Raw genomic sequence first — 20,673 nt, 5'->3', positions numbered from 1 at the left:
TTTGTCTGTGTTCTTTGGCAATGGTTCTTGAAGAAACTAGTTCCCAAAATCTTTTAAAAATCCCTGGGCCAAGAGAGGCTAGATTGAAAACAACGAGGGAGCAAGCCTTCTCAGTAATGGCTCCCCGATGGTGGAATCAACTATCAGAAGAAGTGCGAGCCCTGCAAGACCTGAACCAGTTTCGCAGGGCCTGTAAAACCGCCCTCTTTCAGCTTGCTTTTGAGACGGAACCCAGCTAAAATGACATCTAGCCATCTTGTATGTATTCTGAACGGTAGCACCTTAATTGCTAATCTATTTGGCACAATTGTTTATTTAACTTTTAACTTAATTTATATATGAAAGTCAATTATATTTTAACTGTTTTATATGATTGTATTTTACTGTAAACATGGTATTTACCATACTCTGTGAGCCGCTCTGAGCCTGCCTGTGGCGGGGGAGGGTGGGATATAAAAATAAACTTATTATTATTATTATTATTAGTTTTAATTTTGTGTGTGTTGAAGTATTCAGGGTTTTAATATATAAAGAAATACTGGGAAAGCCGCAGTAATGTTTCATGAACTCCCTACTCCACTCCCAAAGTACAGACATTGCATATTTAAAAAAATGTGAAAAACAAGTTTGAACTGAGTCCAAGTTCAAGTAGGAACAAGAGTGTAGTAAATAGTGAAATATTCCGTACATGATTTGATGAAAATATTGTATCCGGTCCATCATTTTCAATGAAAAACAAAAAGCAACAGACTTTCAGGTGGGTGTTTAAAATATATGCCATGATGGCAACTTTATATTGGTATAATAGACCACAGTGCCAGACAAACCCAGTTCTGTCATAACAGAATGTATGGAATAATCTTCCTCCAACTGAACAGTACAATTCTAAGCAGGTTACAGCCTTCTAAGTCTATTCGAGTCCATTTGCTTAGAAGGGGGTAACTCTGCTCTGCATTTCACTGTAAGTGGCCCATTCATTGGAGCAAAGCTATATAGGCTGGAGGAAATAAATTTTTCTCAGCTGAGTGGTACAATAGTGATAGGAGCTACACCCATTTCATTGTTGGCAGTACCTGCCTCAAGCCATCCCCTTAAAAAGCCAAAGGTTCCAGGTAGTTAAATGCAATGCTTAGTTTAAAATTATATAAATAATACTTCACATAGGAAGGGGAAGCTTCCTATGTGAAGAGGGTGCTGGTGATGCAGATTCAGTTCTATCTCTTAGCATCCATCTAGAGACAGATTAATAGCATAACTTCATCATGTGCATAGACTAGTGTTCAGAATCTAAATCCAAAACTCTGAGAGTTTCAGAAGAGGTGGCTTTACATGCTGGGCAAAATAAACTCAATAAACTCCCAGTCACTTAAATGTCACAACTGAACAATTTTATACAATTTGGTGTGGTTTTTTTTTTTTTTTTGCTGTTCTCTTCCCCTCCTCTATTTACATTAAGTTAAATCCAAATCTCTATTTCCCACAAGGGCAAGGTGCTTCTGCTTGAGAAACAGTGGATCTGTGATTTCCACTAGCTTCCCTCTCCAGCTGCTGACCCCATCCAACTGCATCTGAAGCTATTCCCCAGGGCCTTCTGACCTTAGAAACAAAGGGTCACAGTTAAAGGGGGAGAACCCCTATGCTGTTTGTGATACTTAGGGTTCAGCTGTATTTTATAATTTCGTATGTGCCTAAATTGTTTTAAATTTCTAAATAAATGTCACTTTGGTTTGTGTGACTCGGTTTTACCCAAGGATTATTTAAGGCTGAACTTTTAATCATTTAGTAACCTTGCTAGTTGCACATTATTTCTGATGGAACAATGTTAGAATCCAGTGGCACCTTTAAGACCAACAAAGTTTAATTCTGGGTATAACCTTTTGTGTGCATGCATACTTCATCAGATACATATTGGATCTTAGATATATACATATTGGATATATACATCAGGTAGAAATGTTCAAATAATGGACAGGTTGAATGGTAGGGCTGAACCGATGAAGCAAAATCCTTCATGGGTTCTACTATTGTTTGTGCTAGTCTGGGATCCTCACTTGCTAGGAAATGAGATAGAAAACTGGCAGCTGCATAAGGATGATTTGCCCAGCCTTATTATTGAGAGGCGCAAACACTTTTCATTCACTGAGAGCCCAGAAGTGTATCATTTGCCATCCAATTACCTGCATTTAAATACTGCTAAGGTGTTTAGTGACACGTTATCAATCAGCTGCCTTTTTTTTTTTTTACTGAAAAACAAGGGGAAAGAAGTGAATCAAAATATTAACTAATGCTGTGTTTCTACTTCTTTCAAGATTAGATATGAATTTTCATAAAAGCGTATTATCAGTATGATTTTTACAATCAAATAGTGTTCTTGGCTGCTGACTGAATTCAATTTGAACAATATTGAAATAGGTTGTGAATAAGATGTTTGGAGTTCCTGGAAATAGTTTCTATTTATTTATTTATTTTGCGGACTTATATTCCACCCTTTCCCGTAAATGGGTTCAGGGTGGATCACAAAAGTTAAAACCTACAATTTAAAACTAACACAAGAGAAAACAAAGTTTTCTTCTGATGTGTATCCCACCAGTTAATTTCAAGGTTATTCTGGGATGTGCTCCATTGATTTTGGATTTGAACCTGTACTGCATCATCTGCCCTTTAGATCAAATATATAGCTAGCTTTGTTGGCGAGCACTTTCGTGGAGGCAATAGTGTCAAGTTGTGGAACTCCTCCCTTTTTGGAATGACCTGCTGCATTGCTACTGTGGAAATTGCTCCAGATATCTAGAGTTCCTCTTGGCTCCAATCCAGGTGAAGTTAATCATGACTAAATACTACAGGAAAAAGTTGTAACAAACCTAATAACTCAGTATGTTGCCAAACCTAACTCACATTATTGACACATATTTGTCATGGCTGCCTTTAGCTGGATTTGTGACCTTTGCCTCAGTCTCCTGTCCATCTGAGGGTATGTGCACGTGTGACCAGGGTGGTGGAGGAACTGAAAGGATGAAGACCTTCTCTGATATTCTGCCCCTCTTTCTTACAAACGAAATTAAGAAGTCACTCTTTGTTACAGTATATAAATCTCATACATACCATTCTCCTCTCTCCCTTTCAACTCTGCCATTTAACCTTTTTCAAAACCTGTTGCTAACCTGTTGCATAAGTCATACCCACTAAGGGGACCACATTTGGCTAACCACCCCCCTATTGACATATTTTAAGAGCTTTTCATTCAGCTTTAGTAGTCATCTAAAGTCAATGCAATTCTTCTCCACATCTTTAGCAGCTAGATCAGTTTTAATAGGATTTTAATAGGATTCGTTTCCATAAGAGCATGAGCATGTATCTTTGATTAATTGTGCATGTATGGATGTGTCTGTGCTTTTTCTTTCTTTCTCTCTCCCCTCCTTCCTTCTAGGATTCTCTAGGTGACTAATGGTTAAGGATCTTGGAGAAGGCTTAAAGCTAGTAAGTGAAATTGTTTGAGCTCCCCCAGCAGCCAAAACTCTCCAAGGAAAATGATCACAATGGGATGCAGGACTGGATGTTGTGAAGTCTGAACTTCTCTTTATGCTCCTTCAAGCTACTGTTGAGATTTCAATTAATATTTTTAAGTAACTTAATTTCAGATCATGTTTATTACCTTATTTTTGTATGTTTTTGAAGAAAGACATTTAAATGAGATAGTAAACTAATATATTAGAGGTGGCATCTGAACAATTTTAATTCCATAGTAAAATTTTTATGCTGCAATTATCCCGAGTCCAATAGACCTGAAGTAATGAGAACCTTGAGGGTGGGGAAATGGGTGTTGGACCAAGTCCATATTTAGAAACTAGAATAAAGTCTTCTGGATCTGTGGGTCCATTAATTTTAATGATACTGGCATGAAAATTGTAGAAAGCATGATTTGAACACCAGGATTGCACTTTTGGCTTGTTTTTAAAACATGCACCCAATAGTCAGGAAATGTGTATGGCTCTATTGTTGGTGTATTTGGAGGAGGGTATTGAAAGCCAAGGGGAAACCTTTGACAAATGAAGATTTATTACGAACTTTCAAAAAATTGATTATGCAAGATTTTGAAGAGAGCCTGTCATGCCTTATGGGTTTTTATTTGTTTTTGCCATGGAGATAAATTTTATGAAGTTATAGGAGCAGGTCTGACCAACAGAATGGAGAACTACAAAAAAATCCCAGTAGTGTTACTGTGTTATCCAGTAGAACCAAGTCAAATTACACAGAACAAGTTTTTGGGTTCCCCACAAATGTATAAAAAGAAAGGGAATAGAGGACTTTAATATCTATAATGACTCTGTCCAGTTCTCTCCCTCAGAGGCAAGATCCCCCCCCCCCCGCCCTTACTGACTGAGCCACCCTAGTAACATGTTTTCTTCTTTGCTGAAGAACTCTGGCTGTCTCACCCTGTCACAGTATGATATTTTGGCTGTTGGCTCAGCCCAGGAACCTGATCAGGAGCCTGCTTTAACTTAAACAACTTAAATGGTACTTAAAGCATTTTGAAATTTAAAAATAATGAAGTATTTTATTTAACATAAGGGAAAAGGTCAGGTAAAATCAGGGGCTAAAATTTCTGAGGTAAAACCAGTATATGCACAAAGTTTCGTTCTTATGCTTCAGGCTAATGAGATTTTCTTAAGCTTTTCACAATGACTTAAATATTCATGTTCAGAGGTTTTTGTTTCAGTGTTTTCCCCAAATACTTCAGTACACTTTCTCTGAGTATTCTCTGACTCTTTTGGTTTTCAGAAGGCTGGTAAACTCTTTCCAGTACCCAGTATGAGTTACGGAAACACCAGAACTCATCGAGTTTTTAACTGACTCTTAAGGTCTCTAAAGGCAGTTTCTACCCATACCAGACCAGGGATCTCTTCACTGCTCTGAGCTAACTCTATGTTTGACTGGGTAGAGAAATTCTCCTCTCACTAGATCTAGCCCCTTTCTTTGGTCTGAATGGTCCGAGTCTTTGCCTGCTTCCAAGAATTCCTTGCCAACTTTTCCTCAGTTCTCGTCTGTGTTAAACTGCTTTCAATCAGGGCTAAATTCCAAAACTGTCAGTACTTGACTCTTCTCAGATAGGGCTGAAATCAGACTGAATTCTCCTCAGCATCCAGTTCAGAAGTCTTTCTCTGCTCAACTGATGCTAACCAATCAGATCCCTTGAAACAGCTTGTCACTCAAGGCTCTCTGGCTCTGTGAAGAATTAACCCTTTATAGTCCTTTATGTGTTTAAACAGCTCTAACTCTTGTTTGAAGCTTTCTTAAAATTGAGACTAGATGTTACAGTCTTAATTAGATGACATGGTGCAGGGTGAAAACAGACTTCAGGGTTCCTGGGATGGGAAAGAGTCTTGAAGTAAGATTTTTAAAAGTATTATGACAAGTTTCTTGTATTCAGTGCTTCTGTTGATCCAAACAGCATTTTGTGAGTATGATTTGAATTGTGTTTACTAACTATTCAAGGAAACACAAGGAAGCTAATCTTGACATAATTCAGTTCCTTATTTTAGGTTTCCTGAGATTTTCTGTGTCACATAGAAAAAATGATGCCTTCTGGTTTTGAGGAAATGCCTTGTGTTTAAGTCACTGAAGGAAGGAGAAGTACATTGCAGCGAATGTTTAATGTGGGGTAATAAAGGCCTTTGAAGGGTCTGAAAACACCATGTCACATCTCAACCTAGTAGAGAGATTGGTAACCAGCACTGACTGAAGACTAAATGTCTTGTAGATCCTAGTTGGATTTTATTCAGCTAAACATGAGCATTGGTTTATGAACTACCTTTTAAAAGATTTAGTGTCAGAGATAGGGTGCATGATATAGTTTTAGATGCTTTTAATCCCTTTAATTTCAGTGAGAATATACTAGAATCTCTTCCATTGAAGTCAAGAAGACTTATAAATGCTGAATGTGGGCTTGACTGGGCCATACGTGATTCCTTCAGATGCTGAGCAAGCAAAACATCACCACACAGAGATATATCATAGATTTGGGACTTGACAAAATAAAGGTTCTTCCTCGTCTTTTCTTTCTGGTTGGAGTTGCTTTCTCATCACAGCTATGTGTTTGATGATGCTGATGTCTAGTTCCTCTGCTCTTAGAAATGTAGTTATGGAAATGGTGTCTTTGCATCCTGATGGTTGAAACTAGCCAAGTATTCATAGAACGAGACAGCTACAAGGTAGAGAGCAGCTTCTTTTTCTCTCATCACTGAAGTTTACTATTAGTGTGCAGTGCTATTAGACTACACATGCAGTAGCCTTTCCTTGTCTGTGTCTTTAATGAGCAGGCTTTAAATGGAAGCCAGGGATTTGTTTTTGTTTTGTAATTATCTAAACACTACATGACACAGACTGAACTTTTGTGGGTTTTGCCCAGTAAGATTGAAATGGTAGCTTGAGCTTGATGAAAGTGCACAATGAATGGTTTGTGAAATGCCTGTAAATGACTAGGCAGTTAGATCTTTTAGGCACCAAAATAAGAAAGCTGCCTTCTGTTTTGGGCACAGGCTGTATGACTTCAAACTAAGCATTTATTTGTACTATTTTCCGATTGGTCAGTGATGCTTGTTCTGTTTTACATAATATCCTAGGACCTATAACATTCTACAGCGGCTGTAACCCATGATAGCATTGTTTCACAGATGTTCTTCTAAGTGCTTCTTGAAGATAGATTGTTCTTTCTCTTGACTGCACCTAAAATTATATCCTAATGCATTTTTTCTCTCTTTTTAGCTTCTGTTGGTGTTCGATGGATGATAGGAGTTACAGAAATTAACAAAGGCTCAGCTTATGGCAACCATGCTAATAAAGGGAAACTAAAGTGAAACTCTCCAGAGACTGCTTCACACCCAAAGGGACTGTGCACACCTGCTGAAAACTGTTGTGCAGTTTATTTTTCTTCAAACATGATGAGGAAAAAGCCCACTGGAGGGCAAGCCAGATGGTTAGCAGAATTTAGACTCTTTTTTCTCTTTCCTCTTCACCCTAATGGTTGATATTCTGCAGTTGATTCTATAATTTTTTCCTCATACAAGCCCCCTCTCATGTCTAGCTTTTCACAGGAAGTGTCTTTAATAATTAGGATTAAAAATATGCAAAGGGAAGCCTTACAGAGAATGCTTTGAGGAGTTTGTTCCATTTTATCTCATTCTGTCCACTTTGAGGGAAAAATCCTTAATTGATCAAATAAATTTACTTTCTTATAAAAATATCCATTTTAGTTTTTTTGTATTTACAGAACATGGAAGGTATAATAACCTCTCATAGTGACAAATATCTCTGTTAGGTAGTCTGAAACAAAGTTGATTATGCAGAAGTGTCAGTTCACCCTCGGTGTTATTGCAGAATGCATGGGGGGAATTGGAACACGGTCTCCTGCCATAAAGTGTGCCTAGTTCACATCTCTGAGTGGCATGAAAGAGGTAAAGGATCTGTTCCTGTCTATGAGACTGAGATTCTCAGGATTTGGGAGGAGGATGATGTAACTATAAAAGACTGGGTGTAATTTGGCTACTGCCATAGTAACTGTACAGGCATATATCATGACAGAAATGTACCTGCATATCCACTGACTTATGACCACTATTGAAAACTCAGGTGATTTAAATTGCAGGCGTTATAGTGGGGCTGCCCAATAAGAGGATAACCTGTGCCTGCCCAATTTCTGTTTTTTGTGAGGCACAAGAACCATCTGTGATTTAGAAACTACCACAGCATGAGTGTGTGGTTTACAACAGGAATCTCTGCAGTAGCTGTTTCCTTGTAGGGTTACTCAATGGTGATCCTGTAACTTAAGAGGGAAGGTCTTGACAAAACAAATCACTTTCCTGTTGCAACCAGTGCTACCTGAAACAGTTAAGTGTCTTTGTCTGAAATCAATTGCATTTGAAAATGCTTTAATTAGATAAGCCCCCATCCCCAGTCATGTAGTCTTACTCTTTTCTCAGGTTGTTGTGAGAAAGTGTTGAATTTTCCCATAAATACTGCAATACAATTTACAATACACTAACAGAAGACATAATGAAATGACAAAGCTTTTTAGAAATATCTATAGTAGCAGAAAGCTAAGATTTCCTATTCTTAGGGGGAAGGGGAGATAGTTGAAACATGGTAGAATGAGAATATACAGTGTCTGTGTTTAAGTCTTCAGTGCAAAGTAAGTTGTATGTTGGTGAAGTCAACAGATGGAAGACTCATGGTCAAAGGAACATTTTATTAAAAGACTAAGAGCCAAATTCATTAGGTTCTGTACTATTGCAATTGCTATTTTTAACAGCAATTCAGAATATTTAGACAGGCAGCCTATAAAGAGATAAATGACTAAATTGTTACTGCACACCTAGAACATTTGTGCTAAGAACTGTACCCTATTACCCAGCAGTCAGCATCAATGAGTGTTAAAGAAAGTGTACATTAACAATCCTCTGAATGTCACAGACTTTAATCTTGTCTGTTTACTATGGATTGCAAAGTACAAAGGTTAACAAGCCATAGGAAAAGAGAAGAAAGAAGTCTACCACAAGAAAGAAGTAAAAGGGAAGATGGATGAGATACAAGAAAGACTTTTGTGTAAGAGCATGAAGCGGCTTATATGCCAACTTCTTCTAAGTATAGTGCCTTCAACAGTGCAGTTGTAAGAACAGTTTACTGGGGGAAAGTTTGATGAATGTCACCAAGTAGGATTCTGAGTAGGCTGGATTAAGATTGTTTTCTAATAATGGGATCGGAAGCAGTTATTCCCTTCTAGATCCACTGGAGTCAATGACTTAGAAGAGTATATATTAGGGATGGGCACAAAACTGGGGAAATGGTGGTGCATGTTGGCTCATTGTTTATATGATTGCCTGAACTTGGTTTGTGGTTTGTTTGGTTCATGAGGTATAAAACCCACTGAGAGTCTTCAGCAGGCTCTCTTCCATCTGCCCTCCAACTTTGGTAACAACTGAATTGGAATGTCTGAGTTATAGCTCCACAAAGCAGGTGCCCCCAGGAAAATTCAGCTTCAGCTCTCATGAAAACTCTTCTCTCTTCATGCTGCAAAGTGAAAGTAGCTGTGTCAGGGTGTCTGCTTCCATAGAGCAGAATGGGAGCTCTATGATTGGCTCCCAGAGCTGCCAATCAAGTTATGGGCAACTGCTATGTGTGTTTCTGAAGCTCCCAGAAGTCCACCCTCAGCATTGCTTAGGAATTGAATGAATTAGTGCCAAGCTATCAGGAAAAACAAACCACAAAAATGAACCACCAAGAGTCAAACTGCTTCAAAATGAACAACAAATCAGCCTGATTCGTGGATCAGTTTGTGCCCATCCCTAGTACATATCTTAATTTAATGGAATGGAATGGTAGAAGGCAGAGAAAAGCACATTACAAAAACATTGCCAAAGGAGGGCAAAATTCTAACCTTCTTAGAAAGTAGCAATTCCTTGTGCTGTTAGCATAAATTGAGAGACATCAGATAAAAATATTTAATATCAGGGATAAGCCGAAAGGGAATCAAAGCTTTGAATTCCAAGTACAATACTGGGCCAGCTGATAATAAAGGCATATAAGCCAGGGTAAAACATGAAATGTTTTGAACTACAGCTTGAAAACTGTTTTCATATGATACAACATTATGACTGCATATTTCAGATATATATATATAGCCATCCATCCTAGAACTCCAGAATAGTCTCCAAGTTGATTCTATGTGACTGTGCTTATAAAGGTTCACCAAATCTCGGCAATTAGCACAATAGATACTGCTATGGAAATTCCTTGTAAAAGAAAAGTGTGCAAGCACCTGAGGCAGTTTTTATCAACAGTTTTTGTTCCAGTAACCTAAATATTTCTTTAGAACTCTGGAAATTTAAAAAGCAGACTGGAGTTGTGCCAAAGATTTGCTAAAGGGAAAATATCTACACTACCTTGGATTATGCCCAAGAACACAGAATGGAAATTCTATAAGCACTACACACAAAGAACACCCTGGAAAAGTGTTTTAAGAGCTACGTAGTTCAGTAGTCAGAGGCTGAAAGGCTGACCATGGATGGTAGAGAATTAAATATTAATGATGATGGTCTTACAAACACTAGCATCTTTTAGAGAAGAGAACTTATACAATAATTGGATCAAACCATTTCCATGCCTGATACATTCCTTGCATTGAGGTTGAAGCACGAATGGCTCCAGTTTTACTACCTTCCAGTGATAACCGCAATTATTTTGCCATTGTGAAAACTCCCTACATTTGGAGTTGTAACTCCAAATAAACATATGAAATATCCATTCCACAAGTTTGGCAGGTAAAGATCATTTGACAATACAAGGATATTTGTCAAAACAAATTTAAAATTCTAATTTAGTGTAGTAAACCAATTTCATATTGTCCTGTTTATGTATCAGTGTTCACCCTCCATGAGGAACTGTATGTTTTAAAATTGCCTTAACAAATAGTCTTGCATTTGTTTATAAAAAATAAAGATAAGTTAAAATGAAATGACTGTTAAGTGTGTAATTTTTTAAACCATATAACGTTTCTTCAAAATGATATGAACATAAGAAGAGTCCTGCTGTATTTGAGCAGTGGCCCATCTAGTTCAGCATCCTGTCTCACACAGTATTTGAACAGTGGCCCACCAGTTCCTCTGAAGACCTAACAAGGCATAGAGGCCAAGGCTTTTCCCAGATGTTGTCTCCTGGCACTGAGATTCAGAGGTTTACTATCTCTAAATGTGGGGGCTCCCCTCAGTCACCTTTGCTAATGACCACTTCCATGAATCTGTCTACTCCCCTTTTAAAGCTGTCTATTTCTATGGCCATCACTACATCATCTGGCAGTGATTCCACATGTGATACAAGCACTGTATCTGCTCTGCTTTAAAAAAAACCCTATCAGCTATATGATTCCATAGAATACATCATTCAATATGCATTTTTAACTAGATAAGACAAAATATATTGCTCCTATATTGCTTAAACTGCTAAGACTCTGTTAAAGGTTGCTAAAAGCATAAACCAGCCTTAATTTTTAAGGTTTTCTCATACACAGTCGTGTCTGTGGGCCCCACAACAGTTGCTTGAATTTATGTAAGGAGCTATCATGGGATGAAATCTCAAGAACTCAGTGGACCATTCAGTGGCTCATTAAGAAACCAGTTTCACTCATATTGAATGCTGTCAAGTACCAGAGCTGCTATTTGTTCATGTAAAGTTACCTAAGCAATCCTGCTGCTTTATACTCATAAAAACATAAGAACATAAGAGAAGCCATGTTGGATCAGCCCAATGGCCCATCCAGTCCAACACTCTGTGTCACACAGTGGCCAAAAAAATTATATATATATATATACACACATACACACACACACTGTGGCTAATAGCCACTGATGAACCTCTGCTCCATATTTTTATCTAACCCCTCTTGAAGCTAGCTATGCTTGTAGCCGCCACCACCTCCTGTGGCAGTGAATTCCACATGTTAATCACCCTTTGGGTGAAGAAGTACCTCCTTTTATCCGTTCTAACCCGACTGCTCAGCAATTTCATCGAATGCCCATAAGTTCTTGTATTGTGAGAAAGGGAGAAAAGTACTTCTTTCTCTACCTTCTCGATCCCATGCATAATCTTGTAAACCTCTATCATGTTACCCTGCAGTCGATGTTTCTCCAAGCTAAAGAGCCCCAAGCGTTTCAACCTTTCTTCATAGGGAAAGTGTTCCAAACCTGTAATCATTCTAGTTGCCCTTTTCTGCACTTCAATTCAATTGTTTTATTGTATTGTTTCTAAAATTATACAGGCAAATACTCCACATGAGTTACTCAGCAGCCACCTTTTTTAAAAAACAGACTTTGTAGACAGACACATTAGTCTTCCTGAGGCCTCTGCTAGGGGTGTCCAATTTTGTTGAGCCTGTGGCCACCTTTTGGAATTTTGTGGCTATGGAATAGGTGCAGTCACAAAATGTTTGGAAATTCCAAGAAAAGCATCTTCCTATGATATTCTGAAGCACTCTCTACTCCAATGAAGTGCTGGAAAAGCCAGGACTGGCTATTGGTTTTGAGGAAGAGATAATTTGTCAACTAAAGTAAACGGGTGCTAAGAAATCCATTGGTGGGCCCAGGGGCACCAATGTGGTCTATGCCAGGGATGGCCAACGGTAGCTTTCCAGATGTTTTTTGCCTACAATTCTCTTCAGCCCCAGCCATTGGCCATCTCACAAAGGCTTCATTTTCATGTTAAGTAACTAATACTTAAGTCAAGTTTGAAAGCAAAGCTGTGACTTGCTGAGGATTAAGGCTACAGCTCTAAGAAAACTTTCCTGGAAATAAGATTCCACTGAACTTGATGGAGCCTGTATGTGCAAGACATTGCCTTTAGGACTTAAGGACATGTATTACCAGTTACTTTCAAGCATTTGAAATTGAGTAGAGAAACTACAACAGTAAATCACAAGGTGTTACATAATTTCCCAAGAAAAGTGTGTTTGGGGTAGGAATTTTGCCTAATCTAGTCTAGACCTGTCTTCAAAATAGTGTTGAACTGAACCCTTTGAACCATTTTAATGAAATTCAATGTTTGCAATGAAATAAGGCACCGAAGACTTCCTAAAATAAACCATTTATTGAGAAAAAGCTTTTAAATTTCATTAATCAGCCTTTGCATAACAAATCTGAAGCTGGCCAATAAAAAAAAGAACAAAAAATAAGGTAGAAGTTCACAGTCAGTGCACTCAACAAACAGGAGATTAAAAATAAGGTCCAGAATGCCTGATATAACACTAACCTTTGTTGGGTTTTTTTCGAACCTAGAAAGTTCAAAAATACTACATATTAACATGACAGTTCTCAATCATATGAGAAACTGAGGAGGAACAAAAATAGGGTCATGGTCCATTATACAGTAGTAATGGCACTTTCACTGAAACATGCAGCTTCTTTAAACTTGCAGGTGCCGTCACAGGAGCAACACGTGCCAAGAAAATGTTCGAGAGCAGCAGGATAAGTGACACCAGTCACTTGTGCAGTCTTGAGTCATGGTAAGTTTGGAGCTTCATACCATTTCTCAGCACAGTCTTTATGTAAATATTACATACAGTAGTGATTAAAAGATACTTCACCAGAGTACAGGAGGCCACAAGTGTATAAACTTCATTCTTCATCTGTGCACACCTGAGAGGGATTAAACAACAGGAAAATACTATTACACAGGGGTTCCACAAAGGTTCCAAAGGGCTACACAACTTAGTGGTTCTTATTCACTAATACTGATCTGCCCACTGCAGACCAGTAACCGAAGAGGTTACTAACATGATCAAATTAAGGCAGTTCACTTTTTACAGGGAAGATTTTAGTCCTTATGCATGATAAGACCTTGTGAATTAACTGAACTAAACTGCTTATAAAAAAGAATGCTTACAAGCATCATAATTTACAAATTAAATGCACCGCTAAATTTAACTCAGTAGTAAAGAAAGTACACACTTTTCTATACCACACTATATACTGGAGATACGCATGAAGATTCCACACACAGGTAGTCCATTTATTACCTCCCCCAGCTTATAATAAGTGCATTAATAGAAAACATACTTTCATTATAAACATGTACATGTACCTATGAGATTATGTTATGTTAACCTAAAATAAACAGTCTTAATGAAGCATCACAAAGAATGTTTCCTTGAACTTAAAGATAAAATCACAGTAGTAACAACATTACACATGTACAAGTTCCTGAAATAAATCAGATTTATTTTAGCATGTGTGGTGGGTAGAGTGTGTCACTGTAAATGGGCACATGCACGCTCTCATAACAGATTAGGCAGAATGCTTAGTTTCAGATCTAAGGGTATGTATTAGCATGTGTCCAAGAACAATCTTTTCAAACTTGTAGCACAGAACCCTTTTTTGCCACCTGCTCTTCTTTCTCCATTGAATTGTATAACTATACAAAATTCATAGCGGAAAGAAGGGAAGTCTGGAACATTCAAAAAGCTAGAGTAAAAATAGGATACAACTCCTAATCCTATGAAGAAAAGTGGAATGTTTTAACGAAGAAGAAAAGAGTTATACTTACCTGTAACTGCTGTTCATTGAGTATCTTCTGTGCAGGCACATCTGGGGACTCCCGTCAGAGAGGTTTTTACAGAGAAGAGCCTCCAGGGGGTGCTGCACACTGGAGCCAAAAGCTTTTTCCCATACAGAGACCATGTGCTCCTGTGCAGCAGCAGCACCTCTACCCTCAGCAGCAGAGCAGGAGGAAGGGTATGTGTGCCTGCACAGAAGATACTTGATGAACAGCAGTTACAGGTAAGTGCAACTCTGTTTTCATCACTGATCTTCTGTGCAGTTCCACATGGGGATTTTAGCAAGTTACACCAGCAGGTGGAGAGGCATGCTCACCTATTTAAACAGTAACTGAAAAAAAAACCTTGCCCACTTGGGCATCATATCTTACCTGCAAATCCAATGCATAACGTCACACCAAGGTGACTGTGGATGACCAGGCAGCAGCTCTGCAAATCTATGCTAACAGTACTTTGTCCAGGAAAGCTGCAGAAGAAGCCACTGTTCTAGTGAAATGGGCATACACACTCAATGGGCATGGTAAACCAGCCCTATCGTAACACACTATAATGGTCCTAACAATCTAATTGGGCAGGGTCTGAGCAGATGCTCTTCTACCCCTCTTCAGACCCCTAAACAAATAAATAAGGCTTTATTAAAACAACAACAGGGTTCTCCTGAGACTCTTCTGACATCCAAGGAATGTAATGATTGTTCACTCTCCAAGATTGGTATAGGAAAAACACGGGCAATATAATATCCTGAGATAAATGACATCTAGAAACTACCTTTGGAAGAAATTTTAAGACTAGGTCAAGGAACTACTCTTTTGAGGGGAAAACTTTTGAAATGGTGGATCAATACGAAGGGTTACCAGCTCACTAACCCTCCTGACTGAGATGACAGCTACTAAGATGCATACTCTCATAGACAATCCAGCTAATGAACAGGTAACTGAGGGCTCAAACAGCCTGAGCATTAACCATGCCAATACTACTGAAAGGGACCACTGAGGATCTAAGGCATCACAGGGTTGATGGAGGTTACCTAACCCTTTAAGGAACCTCTTACCTAAATGATGGAGAAAAAAATAATTCCCCTTCCATTCCCCTGTGATAGCAGGAAATAGTGGCCAGAGGAACTTTTAGGGAGGAAAATGCCAGGTTTTTAGCTTTCAGATGCAACCAGTAAACAAATACACACTGTAAGGGGATGGAACTTGGAGGTACACCCTTCTCACTACATAAGCTGGAAAACTGGTCCAATTTATGCATATTAGATTTCCTTGTGGAGGCTTTATGTAACTGCAGTAGAACTTAATTCACCTCTTTAGAAAATATCAAATCCTTGCCCCCAATCTCCAAGCCATGAGGTTGAGGCAGTTCAGATTGTGACAACACACTTGGATGATGCTTATCAAATCTGGGTGTTTCAGAAGGGGAAGGAACTGACCCCAGGAAACCTCCATAAGAATAGGAAACCATATTTGATGCAGACAAAAGGGTGCCAATAAGATTATGTCTGATCCCTCTCTTCTGGCTTTCTCTATTACCCTGACAAGAAGTGGAAACTGAGGGAATGTGTAAAACCGACATGTTGCCAGCACTGCTGAAATGCATCTCCTAGGGAACCCCTCCCCATGCCTGCATGAGAACAAAACCACATGGCCTTCCCATTCTCCCTTGTGGCAAAGACTACTATCCAGAATCCCCCAAAGGGCAAAACTCAGCTTCAATTGAGTGGCTTCTATGGACCACCTGGAGGAAAGTATTCCAGCTCTGCTCAGCTTCTGCCAGCTTCCGTGTTCAATTTTCCAGGGATATGGATCACTTGCATGGAAGCATTTAGTTTTACTGCCATGCTCCAAGGACGTGGCTTCTTGACATAGACCCTTGGACTCTGTATTGTCTTGTTTAGATAAAACATTGTGACTATATTGTCTGTCTGAATAAGGATGGACCAGTTTCAAAGAATATCTGAAAAGCAACTAAGGACATAATGCACTGCTTTCAGTCCTAGAATGTTAGTGTGCAGCAGCTTTTTGTCTTCTAACCAAGTGCCCCTAGTCAGCAGTCCCTCACAATGAGCACACCAAACCAAGAGTAAGGCATCATTGCAAAGACTACCTTATGTGGGGAAATCCAAAAGAAATCTCCTTGGATAAATCAGTCATCAAAGACCACCAAGATAAGGAACATAACACCAGACTGGGGATGGAAAATCTGTGCCACAGGACGTGAATCCCAACTCTATAACAAGACAAAAAACAGCTGCAGGGGCTGCATATGTAGTTTGGCCATAGGCAGAACTGCATGTTGTGGATGCCATATATCCCAATAGGCATAAAACTTTTCTAACCGATGCTTTCTGAACTGTTTAACTAGGGCAAGGAGTGACTGTCCCTTTGTTGGGAAAGCATAAGGGGAACAGGACTTAAAATTTTAATTTGTAACCAAACTTAACTATGGACAAGACCAACTGATCTGAGGTTATCTCCTCCCACCCTACATCAAACTGAGCTATATTCCCAAATTTACAGATATGGGCAATGAACTAGTCTCCCTTGAAGAGAATGGTTGTAAATTTGACCTAGGTCAACTAGAGCAGTTAACAGTGTCTCGTCCATCCTGGAAGAAAACAGTGTGGATCCTTCCAAAGGTAAGTTCTTGACTTTTACGTCTGGTCTCCATATATAAAACTGTAGATCTCAACAGGTATGACACCGTAAAATAATGGAGCTTGCCATAGCTCTAGCCACTGAATCCATCAAATGACTACCGGCATTGATCTGTTCCTTAGAGAGTTTATGACCTCAGCATGAAGGACTTTGGTGAGAGGACACTTATCTTCAGGTAAAAGCTTTAGTAACAGAAGAATCCTTTCCAAAAGGAACAGATGATAGCCAGCCATAATTGTTTCGTAATTAGAAATCTTGAAGCCCAAGGCTGCTGAAGAATAAAACTTTCTTTCAGGATGTCTAATTTCCTCCCTTCCCTGTCAGTGGGAGCAGAGTGATAGCCTAACAGCCCTTTGGTTGCATCTCCTTCATAGGACAGAGAAAGGTGAGTTGTGAAATAATTGAATGGCTCTTTTTTAATCTTGTAAAAGTGCTCTACCCTTCTGGAAGTGGGCTGAAAGGAAGCAGACTTCTGCGACAACTCCTGTGAGAGATCTTCAAGTCCTTCCAACACCAGGAAGGATATTATTCCAGGAGAATCCAAATAAAGATGGCTCAAAATCTGGTCCCTGGGTTTGTGCTCAGATGTAATAACTTCTATTTCAAGGGCTTAGGCCATCTGAATTATCTGCTCCCCAAATATGCAGAGATCCTTCATAAGAGACACTGGGGATGGTTCGCCCACTCTCTCATCTGGACTTGGCTCTGAAGTAGTGTTGAATCTGTCAGATTCCGATGCTACTTCTTGTCCCCTGATTGGAGGAAGGGGAAAGCAAAGGCTACACTACACAGCTGCTGACGGTGGATATGATGAAGTCCACTGCGTATAATTATACAAATTTGAATCTCTGGGACTTGCAAAGTTGTCATTCCATGCATTCAAAGATCCTGGAGACATCGTATATGGGTGTGATGGCCATTGTAAGGTTGTATGAGGTTTGCATCGAGGGAACCATAGCCATCTATTCAGGGTCAGTTCAGGTAGGTTCTGGCTTTGTGGTAAGCCAGTATCCCCCTTCACTACTGGATACAAACAGCAGAGGAGATCTCAGTTCCAGGGATGGGATCCTGAGCTTTTCTTATAGGGTGGCAATGGTTCTGGTGTGGCAATGGGGGCGCTGGGTTGGGGTGCCACCTTGCATTTCTTCTTTGGCTTTTTGACTGGAGGTTCAGATGAAGCACAATGGTTTCAAGGACAACATAAGAACATAAGAGAAGCCATGTTGGATCAGGCCAATGGCCAATCCAGTCCAACACTCTATCACACAGTGACCAAAATACACACACACACACACACACTGTGGCTAATAGCCACTGATGGACCTCTGCTCCATATTTTTATCTAACCCCCTCTTGAAGCTGGCTATGCTTGAAGCCGCCACCACCTCCTGTGGCAGTGAATTCCACATGTTAATCACCCTTTGGGTGAAGAAGTACTTCCTTTTATCTGTTTTAACCTGATTGCTCAGCAATTTCATTGAATGTCCATGAGTTCTTGTATTGTGAGAAAGGGAGAAAAGTACTTCTTTCTCTACTTTCTCCGTCCCATGCATTATCTTGTAAACCTCTATCATGTCACCCCGCAGGTGACGTTTCTCCAAGCTAAAGAGCCCCAAGTATTTTAACCTTTCTTCATAGGGAAAGTGTTCCAAACCTTTAATCATTCTAGTTGCCCTTTTCTGCACTTTTTCCAATGCTATAATATCCTTTTTGAGGTGCGGTGACCAGAACTGCACACAGTACTCCAAATGAGACCGCACCATCGATTTATACAGGGGCATTATGATACTGGCTGATTTGTTTTCAATTCCCTTCCTAATAATTCCCAGCATGGCATTGGCCTTTTTTATTGCAATTGCACACTGTCTTGACATTTTCAGTGAGTTATCTACCATGACCCCAAGATCTCTCTCTTGATCAGTCTCTGCCAGTTCACAACCCATCAACTTGTATTTGTAGCTGGGATTCTTGGCCCCAATGTGCATTACTTTGCACTTGGCCACACTGAAGCTCACCTGCCACATTGACGCCCACTCTCTCAGCCTCAACTGATCCCTTTGGAGTGCCTCACAATCCTCTCTGGTTTTCACCACCCTGAACAATTTAGTGTCATCTGCAAACTTGGCCACTTCACTGCTTACTCCCAACTCCAGATCATTAAAGAACAAGTTAAAGAGCATGGGATCCAGTACTGAGCCCTGCGGCACCCCCACTGCTTACCGTCCTCCACTACGAAGACTGCCCATTTATAGTCTCTGCTTCATATTAATTAGCCAGTTTTTGATCCACAAGAAGACCTGTCCTTTTACTCCATGACTCTCAAGCTTACTGAGGAGCCTTTGATGAGGAACTTTATCAAAACCTTTCTGGAAGTCAAGGTAAACAACATCTATTGTCCACATGCTTGTTCACCCCCTCAAAGTACTGTAACAGGTTGATGAGGCAAGATCTTCCCTTACAGAACCCATGCTGAGTCTTCCTCAGTAACTTGTGTTCATCAATGTGCCTACTCATTCTGTCCTTGATAATGGTTTCTACCAATTTTCCCGGTATTGAAGTCAGACTGACTGGCCTGTAATTTCCCGGATCTCCTCTGGAACCCTTTTTAAAGATGGGGGTGACATTTGCTACCTTCCAGTCCTCAGGAACGGAGGCAGATTTCAATGAAAGATTACATATTTTTGTCAGGAGATCCACAAGTTCAACTTTGATTTCTTTCAGAACTCTTGGATGTATGCCATCCGGACCTGGTGACTTATTAGTTTTTAATTCGTCAATCAGTTGTAGGACCTCCTCTCTTGTCACCTCAATCTGACTCAGGTCTTTCAACACCCCTTCCAAAATTAGTGGTTCTGGAGTGGGAAAACAGTTCTCATCATCCACAGTGAAGACGGAGGCAAAAAATGCATTCAGCTTCTCAGCCATTTCCCTATCCTCCTTCAGTAATCCTTTGATTGGAATCGGACTCAATGAGACATGGATCTTGGCAGTGGAACCAACCACATCAGTTCTGAAGACATGAACTTCAGCAGTTTTCCCTGACTTGCTTTAGCAGAAGGCTCAGAGGTTTTAAGGGCTTTTTCCACACAGGGTTGCTTTCAACTTAAACGCCATATCACACTGGGTTTTGGGAGTGAAACTCCGGCAGACCTTATATGTGGCCACACTCTTCATCCAGACAGAACAGATGGAGGTCGTGTTCATCAGTTTGGGTCATCTTCACTCTGCAACAGGAACACTTCTTGAAAAGTGCTCTCTGAGCCATGACAATGACTCAGAAGCCTGAATATCTTCCACAGTCTTGGCAAAAAACCTAACTAATGCACAACCTACTCCTTTTGTTGCAAAAGAGGAACTAATCCCTGGGCAAGAACAAAGTTTTGTCTTTGGCGCACAGCACCTCCTGGAGGCTCTTAGCTGTACAAACCTATCTGATGATAGGCCTGCTCATGCACAGTCCCCATTTGTGCTTGCACAGAAGGTCCATGATGAAGAGGGAAAATTCCTCTCTGGACTTTTTAACCAAAAACCCACAGCAATCCCTACATCTGGGGTCACATACACAGGACACAAATTCAACAATTCCAGGAAACTGAGGGACCTCTTTTAAAAATCAAGATACAAAGTCTCCCAAGACCATAACCCTAGGAGGGTAGAACTGAGTGGTTATTTATTTATTAGATTTGTGAATTGCCCATCCCTGAAATAGCAGGGCTCTTGGTGATGTACAACAAGATAAAACATCAAACATAAATAAACAGTTAAAATGACAATTATTTACCATCTAAAACCAGATGGCAAATTCCTATTATTGCAGTTGCAGATCGCCAGCCACTTCATGGGCAAGGGGGGAGAGGGCAGGGTAGATGTGGAGAGCAGAAGAGAGTGCCAGTCAAGATGGTAACAGTCACTGTCTTCAAC

The 20,673-nt window shown here is 39.8% G+C and overlaps 2 protein-coding genes across 6 annotated transcripts in view; one reads left to right on the top strand and one right to left on the bottom strand.

Moving 5' to 3' along the window:
- The window catches only part of AGPAT4 (1-acylglycerol-3-phosphate O-acyltransferase 4), a 139,941-nt gene extending 132,703 nt beyond the window's left edge, over nucleotides 1–7,238 (top strand). For both annotated transcript variants that reach the window (XM_060241914.1, XM_060241933.1), the window contains one exon: nucleotides 6,763–7,238. In XM_060241914.1, coding sequence (XP_060097897.1) covers nucleotides 6,763–6,854 — 92 coding nt within the window. In that variant the 3' untranslated portion in view covers nucleotides 6,855–7,238. The remainder of the gene's footprint in view (nucleotides 1–6,762) is intronic.
- A 5,377-nt stretch (nucleotides 7,239–12,615) lies between these two features.
- MAP3K4 (mitogen-activated protein kinase kinase kinase 4) overlaps nucleotides 12,616–20,673 on the bottom strand; it is a 98,824-nt gene continuing 90,766 nt past the window's right edge. For all 4 annotated transcript variants that reach the window (XM_060241877.1, XM_060241885.1, XM_060241894.1 and 1 more), the window contains one exon: nucleotides 12,616–13,178. In XM_060241877.1, coding sequence (XP_060097860.1) covers nucleotides 13,158–13,178 — 21 coding nt within the window. In that variant the 3' untranslated portion in view covers nucleotides 12,616–13,157. The remainder of the gene's footprint in view (nucleotides 13,179–20,673) is intronic.

Source organism: Heteronotia binoei, chromosome 1, assembly GCF_032191835.1.
Source record: "Heteronotia binoei isolate CCM8104 ecotype False Entrance Well chromosome 1, APGP_CSIRO_Hbin_v1, whole genome shotgun sequence".
Classification (NCBI taxonomy): domain Eukaryota; kingdom Metazoa; phylum Chordata; class Lepidosauria; order Squamata; family Gekkonidae; genus Heteronotia; species Heteronotia binoei.
Note: the sequence above shows the minus strand (reverse complement) of the source record. Positions and strands in the feature narration are given on the sequence as shown.